Source organism: Actinia tenebrosa, unplaced genomic scaffold (genome assembly GCF_029948245.1).
Source record: "Actinia tenebrosa isolate PJP-AT-01 unplaced genomic scaffold, QUT_ActTen_1.0 PGA_scaffold9__36_contigs__length_13948895, whole genome shotgun sequence".
NCBI lineage: Eukaryota > Metazoa > Cnidaria > Anthozoa > Actiniaria > Actiniidae > Actinia > Actinia tenebrosa.
This window is the reverse complement of record NW_028292586.1, coordinates 10,080,788-10,094,709: the sequence shown is the minus strand read 5'-3', so window position 1 is coordinate 10,094,709 and position 13,922 is coordinate 10,080,788. Positions and strand designations below refer to the sequence as shown.

Sequence of the window (13,922 nt, the reverse complement as noted above, 5' to 3'; positions counted from 1 at the left end):
AACTCTCTTGAAATAAGTAACAGAAAAAAGTCTACGCTAGACAGGAACTACATATTTGATTTGTAAAGCTATTTATTATAAAACAAATAACAATATGATATGAGCACATATATCCACTTGTGAAAACAAACATTTCACTTCTACCAATAAAAGTTTTGCGTGTTTATCAAATCATTTTGCTTTTCTAGCGACTGAAAAATGACATTTGCGTTCTGTTAGGAACATGCAGTTTCCTGGAAAGGTTTAGGGCATTCCAATAGCTCCACTTACTGCAGGATTAAACAAGAAGTTAGCAAGAGGCCGTACATACCCTTAACTGCCGCCGGAAGGCTAGGAATGACGTCATGGCCCGAACAATCCCGAGTTGGGTCAGCAGATAAAACACGATACGTTCAGTCAGTATATTCACATCAGATCAAGTACTACAGTTATCACGTCCTTACATCTAACGTGTGAAATCATCTTTTACTTTTATCGAGCAAGAGCAGCACTAAAAGGTACAGTCTTATGTCTCTAGCTTATGCCGTGTCAACTCTCGTATAGTCCCCAGTTGTAGTGTTTATCGTGAGCATGAATGATTCACCGTCACAGTCCTTTCTGTCGATGCGTTTTTGTCTGGCTCATCTCTCCACACCTATCTATGTTTTCTGCCAATTGAAACTCAAAACATTGGTAGAATTATTCGTTGCGTTATTCGCAAGGTGTTTGTGAAAATAACAATGAGTAGTCAAGAATCTTTTGACAGTTTATTAGTAACATCATCAGCAGCAATCTCAATATAGAGCATATCATGCCAGGCCCTAATACAGACTATAAACATCAATTTCGAGCATAATATGCATATCAGCAACAACAACCCATCTCAGCAAAATTTAGCAAACAAACAAATGATAAAAACCGCCAAAAACTATTAATAACTACATCTAATCAAGATGAGGTATTGTGTAATACTTGTGCTGCAGTCCGAGGGAATGTCACGTTATTTTGCTCTAATAATAAGGTACTCGGTTCTAATACCTAAAGCTCTTGCATTTGCTTAGTCAGTCTCTGCACAGACACGTTCCACCACGCTTCATAACCTGTTATGGTTTCCACATTTGATGTGATTACTATTTTACCAGTTAAAAGGCCTTTTATTTTAATAGGTTAATTAATGCTGATGGATGTTCAAATAGTCACGGATGACGTCTGAGATATTTCCATTCAACTTAATAAGATAACTTCAACAGGCCTGGATTCGATGAAATGCGCCCAGCAGTAGCATGCAATTTGGATGTCCTATTCACTGCTACTGCATTACATTTGCCTCGTTAACTCATGTAATTGTGGGTGGAGCACATTTTCCTGAAGCATTTCAAGATTTTACTTCCCTTCTTCCTTTGTTTAACGTACTGGATAAGATACGTGAATATGACCATAGAAACCTTTTGATCGAGCCCAAAAATAACACGTTTTCAGTGAATGAATATCGAAGCAATCAAACAAACAACATATTTTTTCAACTTCCATGAACAATAAATCTGGGGTTGCTAATTCTTGCTTAATTACACGTACCGTTGTATTTAATGGATGAGTGCCAACAGTCCAACAGGAAGTTGTAATCAAATACATCACCTCATAATATCAAGGTATTTCAAGGCCAGGGTTTGTGTCAAATTAATGTTTTTCATCTTGGATGAATGCCATTTCATTTTTTTTTCTTTCTAGAAATATATTCACCTTTCAACTTGAAAAATTCTCTTTACTGATGTCCTGCGGTTTCTTAACGAATACGGAGTGAAGAAAAGGGCCCGCAGCGAGGCAGAGAAGTCTTTTGCACGTTCATTTTCGTTATCAATGATCGGAAACGTTTCAGAGGCGAAAAAAAAACCCCTGTAAATGTAAGCACGGCCTGGTGTCGATTTTTACGCCATTTTTTAGCCATCTAAAATACGGCCACAGGCGTTGGTAAAGATAGAGTTATAGTGAAATTCTACTTTCAGTAGGAACGGTTAACCGGAGGTATCTATATATAAGCATGATTGGTGCATTGACCCGCTCATGGGTCCTTTTTGCAGATTAGTAATGATTCGTTATAACTGATAACTGTCTTTCTTATGTCTAGCTTATCCGGCCACTCTCTTGGCCATCCTAAGGAAAAATGCCTATGCTTTATTGTACGTCGTGTAAGCAAATGGGTCCAAAACGAGTACCAAGACTCTTGAAGCTTCTGCTTCCATGCAAGAAATAAGAACCATAATGGCTGTGGTGTGCCTATAATTATGTTCCTGGATAGAAATTGACACACCCTTTTTTCCATTTTTAGTAAACACTGTAAAAATATGAAGACGGCCGTACTAATCGCCATTATTACGCTGACAGTAACGACTGCCTTTCTCCAAGTGACAGGTAAACATCGAGATGATTATAATTGCTGACCAAGGAAAGTTGTGTGATAAACTGCTGAGGTTACAAGCCAATTTCCACCCAATTCTTTAAAAGGCGTTAATAGATTCTTTACAATGATGAACGTCTTGCTGACAATTTGTTCACAAAAGTATTTTTTACTTCCTTTATAATTTATTGCTTTCGTTGTTTAGTAATCGGAAATAACATCATTAGGCTACTTCCGAACTGCCGAGTACTGGAGTTTATTGTGAATCAAAGGGAAGTTAAGAGTTGGATGGTCAACTATCAATGACATGTTCTGATCTCTATTTACAGCCAGAAGAAAAGGTGTATGTTATACAAAATATACAAAAGAAGCTGGCTGTCGGAAAAGGGGCGAATTTGCAAGAAAAAAAGTCAATTTTGATGATTGCTGCAAAAATAAAGGAAAAGGTTGGAGTGCAAATAGAAGAGGAAGAAAAACCTGTAGACCATGTGTAGAAGTTAAAATCGGTAAGAAACGATTTATCGATAATGAGTATTATTTTTGGCCACATATCTTCTGGTCGTATATGTTTCCATATATATCTTGTTAGAAAAATAAATAAAATCACGGCTTATAAGTACTGGGTAAAAACGCTCCTATGCTGTCTTAACATGATTGACCTTTTAACAGTCATGGTAATGGATATGTGAATGGAAGCTACAACCCAGTATCAGTTAACTACTGCAAATCGTGTTTGGTTATCATCGCATGTCTTCATCCTTCTAAATATTAGCAATGCTTTCTTGGATAGGGTAAACACACATTAATAAAGTATAATCAAATAATCATTATTGGGTAAACTAATAAAGCAGTAAGCTTATTTCCAATTAGGCCCATAAGTGTGCGGAAACAATAGCTGTCTATTTACAGACAGCTGCAGAGTACAATTAGATTTCATGCTTGATTTATCTGGATCGATTAACCAAAGAAGAAATTCTGTAATGAAAATTCTTTTACTCTAAGCAGCTAGTTAGTGCCCCATCTCAGCATGCAGGTCCAGCCAATCGCCAACCTTTAACCCACTAAGTTACTGGCATATGCCGGATACAGATTCTCAAGATGAGTTTTATCGGGCCGTTTTCTGATATTTATTAGCCAGAACAATAAACAATAATTATTTTTACTATGTCATGGTCTTTCATAGAAACCGGTTATTGGTCAAGCTGGGGAAAGTGGACAGGATGCAGTAAGACATGCGGCACAGGACAAAGACAAAGAAAACGTCAATGTATTTCAAAACAGAATACGACCTGTTCAGGCAGAGAAATGCAAGCCAGAAAGTGTCAAAGGACTCCGTGTCCAGGTATGTTAACTTTACAACAACTTATAGCTTATAATACTTAAGTAAAATGACGACGACGACGACGACGACGACGACGACGACGACGACGACGATGACGATGACGATGACGATGACGATGACGATGACGATGACGATGACGATGACGATGACGATGACGATGACGATGACGATGACGATGACGATGACGATGACGATGACGATGACGAACTCAAAAAAGCCGAAACGACAATAATGACAACTACGCCATAAAAACAAAAACAATAAAATCTCCAAAAACAGAACGAATAAGAGGAGCAAATCATGTTATTTGAAGACTTTTCAAAGCATTTTGTAGTATAGAAAGAAACGGGCTACACTAGGCTAGGGCGGATTATAAATGGAGAAAACATTTATAAGGTCTATATCTATTCAAGTATCAAACAAAAAGCAAAAAAACAAACAAAAAAAAAACAAACAAAAAAAAAAACAACAAAAAACAAAAAACAAAAAAACAAAAAAACAAAAAAACAAAACAACAAAAAAAACGAAAACAAAAAAAAAAGAGTTCGGTAACTATAAGATTCAGGTCACCCATCCAAGTACTATACTTACGCAAACGTGCTTGACTCAGTGTCTTGGAAGCCCAACTTTTTTCCACTGGGCCACGATCTCAGGAAATTAGCATAACAATAGCCATGACAACAAAGAACCAGATAGACTACTTTTTTTTCCACTTGAAATCAACGTGCCAGTGCGTGGCAGAGTGCAAGGGATTAGCTGTAGATATGGTCTGGGGGCCGGCTAGTCTCTCCCCTGATGCTTCGGCTAGAACACTAACCTGCGTAATCCGTACACCCAAGGGCAGAGGGACTTAATCGCCGTCATGTCCGAAGTCCATACGATGACCCAGCGGATGTCTAGGGGTATGGCATGAAGGCACTGCTTTTTCATCTTTTGTATTTTGAAATTAATTATGTAATTAAAGTTGGTGGACGCGGGTTCGATTCCCAGCGTATTGAGGTACTTTTTTTTCTTATTTTGTTGTTCCGTGCAGCCTTAAGATTTAAAAAAATATATATTTATTATTGCTTATAAGCGTTTTTTATTAATTCAAGAAAATGAGGATTCTTTTTTTTTTTTTTGTTTTGTTTTTTGTTTTTTTGTTTCTTTTTTTTTTCTTCAGAAAGGATTTCAGTACTATATTTTATACAAATTAATTTCGTCCACGTTACATGTTATAGCGGAGCACCATCCTCAAAAAATGGTAAACCACCGAGTTGATTTTTCATGGCTTGATAAAATGATTACTTGACTAATATGGTTTTAAAATTGATTCGAAGCCTCAAAGGTCCTTTTACTGCAGGTGAACTTCATGAAACCATGAGGGAGCGACTTTTTCACATCCATTGAAAGGAATCTTTTTCACAACTGAGATGTATATAAAACTCTAGATTTTTATATGGATACCCAAACATTTATGCAAAAGAAGCAGAAGTAGGCTTATATTTTATTTTGCTTGGTATTTTTTTAAAAATCAGTTTTCAAGTCTGTTTAGTTTTCAGTGTTTTGTCCTGAACTAAATTTGGAAATCTTCAACATTTGGGTTTGAGTATAAAGACATTCTAGGTTAATTCCGCTAAACCTGGTATTCTTTTACATAATCTGTACGTAGTTATCTTCCGTTTTTTGCTTAGTTTCTCTATGGGATAGAGCAGTTTTCATATTACTGTGAAAACCTCGCTCACGGCACAAACACGGTACTGACACGGCAAGGGATACGCCAGACCATCACACTGATGCTCGAAAACTTACTTTCCATCCAATCAAATACCCGGAATTGAACACAGTATAAACACGGCGCAGACACGGTCACACCAAGGTCAAGGCACTGTCAGATCAATCACATTGCTCGAGGGAAAAAAATCAGCCAATCAAAATTCTAGAAACCATCACGGTCACGGCAAGGTACACATACGGCACTGAGCTTTTCACAGCCATACGAAAACTGAAATATACAGCACTGAAATACTAGACGTTGATTAGCTGTGTGGATGTGACCATATTCTAAGACAAATGACAATAACAATGACAATGACAATGACAATCACAATGACAATGGTAACGTTTTACTAGAAAATCGTCAATTTCCTTTTTTCCTATTTTGTTGAACTACCTGCAGAATTGGCGGGAGTTTTCGCGCCAAAACGCGCACGTGTGCTCGCCCCTCCACCTTTGGTATTCTCACTAAGCCACTTTAATTATGGTTCATTCAATTCTTGGCTTTCATTTATGTCATCGATCATTTTCCCGACCGGACGATTTAATCAAAAATTGTAGATATGGCATAGCAACCAAAATCAGTCAAAGTTATAGTTAAAAGAAGTTTAACTCGCAATAAATCTTATACGAAACATCAATAATACAAAATTATTTTGGTAAGATTTTTCTTAAAATGGTATAAATATAACATTCGACATATAGTTTTGTTTTGAAAAGTTTGGATTTCCCCTTTAAGACTTCACGTGAAAGCCAAGAATATGTCTTCCCACATTTTTTTATCATGTTGGCTTGAATATTCAAAACGTATCTTCAAACATCAAGATGATAGCCTGCGTGTAGCATGACTTTAACTCTATTCGGCTGCACCCATGTTACCCAGGGATGCCCATGAAAGTTCTTGATCTAAATTATAAGTGTTTATTCATTTAGTCAACGGTGGATGGACATCCTGGAGTACCTGGGGTCCTTGCTCAGTTACTTGTGGCAAAGGACATCAGAACCAAATACGAAGTTGCTCAAACCCTAAACCTCAACATGGAGGAAAAGAGTGTCAAGGATCACCAGAAAAATGGAAAGCATGTCTACTACAGGAACACTGTCCCAGTAAGTTCGCTTGATAGTTATGCCTGTTAAAATCATTAATTTGACTGCAGTGATGGTTTTTTTCACAATATTATTCCAACTATTTTTAGTTGACGGTGGATGGGGTGAATGGTCGGCCTGGGGAGCTTGCAGTAAAACATGTGGTTTAGGAAGAAAGACTCGATCACATAAATGTGATTCACCAAAACCAAAGTATGGTGGTAAGCCATGCAACGAAAGTGAGGCACTTGGGGTCGACTACTGTCGGGAGGAAAGATGTGGAAGTAAGTAATAAGTAATGAGTTTTACACCCTGATAGTATACATTATCAGGGGCGTAGCGAGGTCTAGATCATAGAACTCTCATGAGCATCGCTTAGAAGTCGTTGTGCTTATTTAACACGCCCCTGTAAATATCATACTACTACAACAGATTAACAAGAAAGCTTCACTTCAATGTATACAAAATAATAGAACTGCTGCATTAATCGACTACTTCAACGATACGGTGGCCATCCGTTGCCAAAACCAAACAAAGAAGATGGAATATATATAGAGTTTCGTGTGCTTTTATTGGTACGGGCAATTGATGTGCCATCTTTATCTTTTGTTGTATTCTCTTGTGATGTGCTGTTAATATCAACCGACGTCGATTACTGTACTCAAAGCTTTATTGCATCCTAGACGCCCCATAATGCCTTGCGATCCAAGATGGCATTGAAGTCCATTGGAGGTGGTGTTTCAGCGAAAACTTGAACTTCATGACGCCCATCCGTAAACAGTTATTAGATTCAACTCAAATGGTTTATCATTTCCAGCCTAATACGAGCATTTAGCTAAAAAATTCATATCTTTTCCATGTTTCAGAAACATCTGTGGGCTGTGACGAAAGTTACGAAGATTGTTCTTCAGGTTCAGGCTCTGGATGGAAAATTAGTTCTGGTTCGGGGTCTTCTGGGTTGGGTTCAGGGTCAGGAGAACAGTCGGGTTCAGGTGCCGTCGCATCTGGAGAAGGATTGTCAGGAGACTCAAAACCATTAGATGACGAAGACTTTAGCTAAAATATCCATACGCAAAGCAGTTTACTTAATGTATTGCACAGAGAACATTTACCTAGAAGAACTCGGGAGAATTCCTGCAGTAAATAGCACATCATAATTAAAAAACATGCATATTCAAACCATCAGACGAACTGATGCAAAACATAAACGGCTCAGAAGTAGTATGCAGTAGTGACAGAAGTACTTATGAAGCATTAGTCTTGATAGTTTTCAATCTGTACTTCGCTGAGGCACCGTTTCATTGGTTAGAATATTTTCACCCCTAAAGTAGCCATGAAACGAGTACGCGCAGAATGTTAGCATGACTTTCTGGGTGTGATTCCTAGGTGAGAAGCATTATGAATACCCCCGGGTCAGCAGTTGCCTATTTAAGCGAGAAAATCCAAGGTTTCGGCCTCATTTGCTCAGGTTCGCTGTACCAGTCAGTGCAAGACGGATTTTTGACCCCACCCACCTCCCCTTCGGCGACGTTTCTCCATTATAACAGTTCAGTCCGGTAGCTTAATCACAGCTTCGTCAAAACTCATGTTCCCAAAACTTAACCGCGTGTATGAGGTGAATGGCTGCTTTGGCGGTGAAAATGATATACTATTCTTTGTAGGTGTAAACATTCATTCCATAAACATTGTATTCTTGGGGTATTCTTGGGGTGCAACAACATGCCCAAAATCCCTTGAGATATAAATAACAATGGAACAGGCGCCATGTTGGTTGATCTAATAAGAGAAGCTAATGAGGATTGCTTTGTTATCGTGAACCAATATGGCGGCTATGACGTAACATGCACCCCAATTATTTCCGCCAAGGCTGCTTCTGATTCCCTGGGTCTGTGTTAACGGGGTTCCGCATGGCTCTAGCAATGCCACAGATGTGTTGTTCATATCATTAAATTTTGACATTTTAAATTTCATGTTGCCCGCAGGCCCTTTTGACAATAATTCACTTTCCGGGGCAGTGTCGACGTCGTTGTTTATTATACACCAGAAGACTGGATCATTGAAATTAAAAATCAGAAAAAAATACAAATGTAGTGGTCTCTCAATTTTATTCACACAAAAGTTATACATTTTTATTATGATTTTTCTCTTATCTCAAGGAAAAATACCTGGAATGAAGGGTGGTGTAGCCTGCGTGCAGCCGAACTTTTCTTTAGAGGTCGGTTGCACGCAGGCTAAGGGTGGTGTAGCGGTAGTCCACTCTGACCTCTAGGGTTCCATTCTTGGACTTCCAATCATGTGTGAGTAGTGTTTGTTATGTTTCTCTTTTGATTCAAGCGTTTTTCTCTAGGTTCTCCGATTTTTCATTCTCTGCAAAACCTAGTGATAAACCAGCTAAATTCCAATTTCAAGATATCCGTGTCCTGACTTAGATCAGCCCAGAGGTTGTTAAGAGACTCAATAAAATTAAAATGTTTAAAGGTAATAACCCACAAGACTAGAGCCTGAGTCAAGTTCATTTATTCTTCATTCGACCATTTATCCAAAAGACGAGTGAGGCTTCCTTTTTAGTCTGTAGAACATATAAGCTGTAGCAGCTGACAGTGCGTACCTGCAGTATACCAAGTATGAACACACTTAGTTAGTACAAAGTATGCCCATGCCAAGGCAAATCATTTAAACGGTTCAGTAAAGTTGGGTTGATAACTGCCAAGTAAATATCAATATGATGCAGGCCATATTACAGTAGGATATACCGAACCGCGGTCAGAGATAGAAATAACGCACGCTCGCACAGCCAATCAGAACACACGATTTTTAGAAAGGTGGACTGGAAAACTAATAATAAAATATTTTACTGGACTGCGCAACTGCTGGTTGTATGCATATATCAGTACCATCAATGGTGGACTACAGTGTCTACAGGTGAGGTTTGGTTTATAATCCCTTTATACGCGCAGGAAATAGGTCACTAGTTGGCTAGCTAAAAACAACTGTGTTAGACTTTTCTACGATGTGCCTTACCAGGTAAAGATATATTGCAGATGCTCATTCCTTAACCGCACCTGCGTCTGCCCACCAACTGGCCCATCGGGTAACGTGCTGCCTAAAACGAAATTTCAAAAACTAATGAATAATTAATCAGCCTTTGAACCAATTGGAGCGACCATACACAAGTTTTCTTCTATGTTGATATTAGAGCTACACTCTGTTGCCACTATTGACTTGAAAGATTGTTTCAAGTCGAGGCATTTGAGTCAAAATGTAAAATTGTATAGAAACTGACCCAAATGTAACAATTGCTTAATAATAGCAATAGAGTAACTTTAATATTTGTTATTCAGTTATAGCTGAGTATAATTAATAGCAATAGCTTTATTATTGGTTCATTCAGTTTTTAACATGCATGCATACTATATTATTTAACATTTTGTGTCAGGCTTAAGATAATGATGCAAACTAACATTTAACATTTACCCGCGTCTGCATCAACTTGTATAGGAAGACAATTAGCTATTTCAGCCATGGTGGTAACATCACGAAAATGCCATCTGTTGTTCGCCACATTATTCTTTGGGGCAAAGGGAGCACGCTGGAACAAACAAATGAACATTCATTTTCATGAAAACGTAATATGAAACCATGTATAAACAATCATTTGCTTGCATATCTAGATCAATATTTGCAAAAAAACTTGCTTTTTTACCTTTTCATTTTTGCGAATAAATGCCACAAGTTCGATCTCGTCCTCAATCTAGGGAAAACATTTTATTGGAATTGATTTGAAAAGCATTATTATCCCTTTACATACAGTATTATGAACCTTCAGCAATGTTATTAATCCTCTTCTACGAGAAATAAAATCAGTTTGTTTTTATAGACTTCTATCACTAAACATAACATATGTACCTGCCCATTCTTTCTTTTCTCTGGATCTATTTTGTCCATTGGAACCCAGCCTCGGTTTACTAAAATTCTTTCTCTGGATTCAAAACATAATGTTACATTATATCAAGTAATGGAAAAACATTTTTTCTGATGAAAAAAAAAACATGATTGTACTGTATCACATGGGAAGAAACTCTGCTTTGGACAAATCCAGGCTCAGCTTGAGTGCATACCCTTTGGGAGAAGGGGGGATAGGGGGATTTTATTGTTTGTGATATCAATTGTGATGAAACCCATTGCCACGATGATCAACCTACCCACTTCCTGACAAAACAAATGCAGTGAAAATATGTGCTCCTGTTTTTGGCTTTTTACCAAGTCCACCTGAGCTTGTTTCTTCGTTAAGGGATCTTGGCAACACATGAAACTCATATGAATGGTCAAACTTTCCCCTTAATCTTATGCGGCGATATTGAAGGGATGAGGTGTCCAAATCTTCAATCCTAACAATAAAAACATTAGAAAATCAGCAAACCTATGAGTAGGGTTCCAAGATGACCAGGTATGTTTTGGCACGTTTTAGTAAAGAGGGGGAGGGAGGGGACTGTTACAGTGAGTAGAGCAGAGTTGTTTGTTGGTTCTCTCCTGTGATTCAAGGGTTTTCCTCCGGCTCCTCAAAAATCGACTACTAAATTCTAATTTGATCTTTGGGCTTTCACCTGGTTGGAGCCTAGCTCTGTTGTGATTGTCCCAAGCTGTGATACAACAGCTAAAGCTTAATAGATTTTTAGAAAATGTGGGAAAAGTTGAAAACATTGATGGAAATTAATTTCAGAGTTTCAAGTAAACCAAGCAAAAGTTTGTTTTTAATGTTTATAACGAGGGATTTGACTAGAAAACTCCCTCACAGCCCCTGGATTCACCCTGGATTAGCATTTGTAAATATTAGTTTGTAGCTGTCAATTACTCATGTACTTCTCACCTCTGGCATCAAAGGTTTGATTACTGGGCTATTGAAACTGCATGTAAGTAAAGTTTGCAAAGACTTTCCCTCATGACTGAAGGCTTTTTATTGGGTTTCTGGTTTTTCCCCCTCTGCAAAAACACTACAGCCTGTACATTCCAATTGGAGTTCTAAGCTAGGCATGCTTTCAACTTTGATGATCAGCCTAACTAGAGGTTGTTTCAGGGTTGAATGTTATTTGAAAGTTAATAACACTTGTATAACTTAGATTACTGTACCATTGACATTAGCAAATTTGCTACAAAAAATTGAAAAAGTGTCATGTTATACATAATGTAATAAGGCACAAAAATGTGTAAGGCTTGAAATAAAATAAACGGTAGAACTGCATGGTTGCGATCAAACTTTTTATACATTAAACATGTGTACTAATCAAATTATTGAATACTAAAAAAATTTTTGCAATTGCTAGTCACCTGTCTGGCATGGAGAGTGGCTCCATAGTAGTTCTATTTTCCATGTCTTTTATCAGACTTTTCTTCCAACTGAGTCGCTGGACTTGCCAGGTTCCAAGCCCAAATGCTGTTACTGGAATGCCTAGTAGCAAATACTGCATTTTGGATTCTTTTCCATGGTTCTGTCGTGCTGTGCTTGAGAGAAAGCATCTCAGAGCTGCATTTTCTAAAATATAGTGAAAAATGGAGATGATAAAGTGATATTACGATTAGTTCCTACTTCATATGGTTTTCTTTATTATTCTTAGGAATTTATATCCCATACTGTATATCCCTGATCGTTATGAATTGAAGAGCTATATCTAGATATATCTTGAATACTAATACTTGTATAGTCATTGAATGCATAATGAAATTAGGGTCAGTTAGACTTTTTCTACTGCAAACTTTTTATGAAGAAAAATGACCATAGAAACTAGCAGAAATCAAAGCACAGATCATAATCAAGAGATACGTGTACTGTAATACACACATAGAATTGGCCTGCATGGGCAAATTGCTAACAAAGCTGTTTTCAAAATAATAAAAAGATCCCAAAACAGACATTGATTAGTAGATCAGTACAAAATAAAGACTACAAATATAATGAATGTTTGTTAATTATATCCACAGCAGAGCAGTTTAAAGAGTAGGGGTGCCTGATCATGACTTTCTTAGACCCATACACCAAAAAACATTCTATGTCCCCCTGATCTGGCAAACAAGATTTCACACTTATACCGAAGATAGGCCTTTCATGGTGAAATTTTAGTTTTGTTTTTTCTTTTCTATGTTGTTCATCATAAATATCATCATCATTATTCATATCTTCATGCCAGTAGGTGAATAAAGCCTTCATGCTTCATGCTTAGCCTTTTCTTCCAACCTGCTACTTTAGGAGCCAGCTTTCAGCCAGCTTCACATTGAAATGTGTTGGTCTAATGGCCACAGAATCCTTATTGCATAGAAGTATGCAACATTAAATTTGGTCATACTTTTACACATCTTGCTGTAATATGATGAAGGAATAGCGGATATGTAGTATAAAGTGTGATATGTAGAAAAAATGCACAATAGTAATAGTCCAACGTATACAGTTCATAGGCAAAGGTGAAGCTGAAGGTGGCATTGCATGCCATGTTTTTGAGGTTTAAATTTGTAATGAATGTAAAGTAATCAGACTCTAAGCTAACACATTCGAATGTGAAGCTGGCTTGTTTCTCCAAATAAGGTGCACAAACGCTCATTTGGCAGCAAAAGCAAGTGCATAGAAATATGTGAATGCACGAAAGGAGGCTTTTATATATTGCTTACTGTAAACAGTACATTCAAAAGTTGGAACGTAGTTAATTGCTGGTTTTCAATCATCCCCAGGGGAGTGAAATAACAAAAGACACGACGGCCATGTTGGATGATATTACAAAAGAGTTAAAAGTCAGTTTTTGTTAAGATAGCGGTAAGACGTCATGTGCAAACGAAGAATAGAAAATTCACTATGAATGAAATGATACAAAATATTTGATAAGAAGATATAACTAGCTAAAAACTAGTGTGAGCTGCGTCGGTGTTTCTAATGAAACAGTAATGACAGAATCACACCTGTAAATTATACACCGTGAAAAGATGAAAAAACTTACTGACGTTTCGGACGCTAGTCCTTCGTCGGAGTAAAAGAGGAAAAATATTTGATATCAACTTTGACATAAAAACATATTCTTGAAAAGTCATGAGGATTTTAATATGGGAAAAGACACTAACTCATGCTGTATGCTGAGATTATGTCATGATGACTTCTACAACGTGGGGATTTTTCAATAGGAACGATGAAAACTTGATGTGGAGTACAACTTGAGGCAACTTGTCAAAATGTATTATGTAAAATAGATCATTATTTACCTTTGAAAACGCGCAGATTACGAAGACCTCTACTGATTATAAACATCGTTATGTCACCACTAATGATCGTTACAAACAGGCGTTCCTTCCTATGAGCCCGCGATAGGCATTTGATCCACAGGGATC

General features: G+C 37.5%; 2 protein-coding genes across 3 annotated transcripts; one reads left to right on the top strand and one right to left on the bottom strand.

The window, feature by feature from the left end:
• The first annotated feature begins 338 nt into the window (after positions 1 to 338).
• Positions 339 to 8,643, top strand: LOC116308249 (thrombospondin-2). Of its 2 annotated transcripts, XM_031718634.2 has the most exons (8): positions 396 to 497; positions 1,708 to 1,880; positions 2,306 to 2,388; positions 2,704 to 2,880; positions 3,558 to 3,716; positions 6,405 to 6,578; positions 6,668 to 6,841; positions 7,424 to 8,643. In XM_031718634.2, exons 3-8 carry the CDS (start codon positions 2,322 to 2,324, stop codon positions 7,615 to 7,617), a joined length of 945 nt encoding a protein of 314 aa, XP_031574494.1. In that variant the 5' UTR covers positions 396 to 497; positions 1,708 to 1,880; positions 2,306 to 2,321; the 3' UTR covers positions 7,618 to 8,643. The 2 variants fall into 2 exon arrangements, with proteins under 2 accessions (XP_031574493.1, XP_031574494.1); XM_031718633.2 differs by lacking the exon at positions 1,708 to 1,880 and having other exon boundaries at positions 339 to 497.
• Positions 8,644 to 8,653: 10 nt separating this feature from the next.
• Positions 8,654 to 13,874, bottom strand: LOC116308250 (surfeit locus protein 1). The gene is made up of 8 exons (XM_031718635.2): positions 13,797 to 13,874; positions 11,883 to 12,087; positions 10,760 to 10,945; positions 10,464 to 10,536; positions 10,261 to 10,308; positions 10,032 to 10,146; positions 9,579 to 9,660; positions 8,654 to 9,165 (listed from the first exon to the last, which is right to left on the bottom strand). Exons 1-8 carry the CDS (start codon positions 13,840 to 13,842, stop codon positions 9,093 to 9,095), a joined length of 828 nt encoding a protein of 275 aa, XP_031574495.1. The 5' UTR covers positions 13,843 to 13,874; the 3' UTR covers positions 8,654 to 9,092.
• Positions 13,875 to 13,922: the final 48 nt, after the last annotated feature.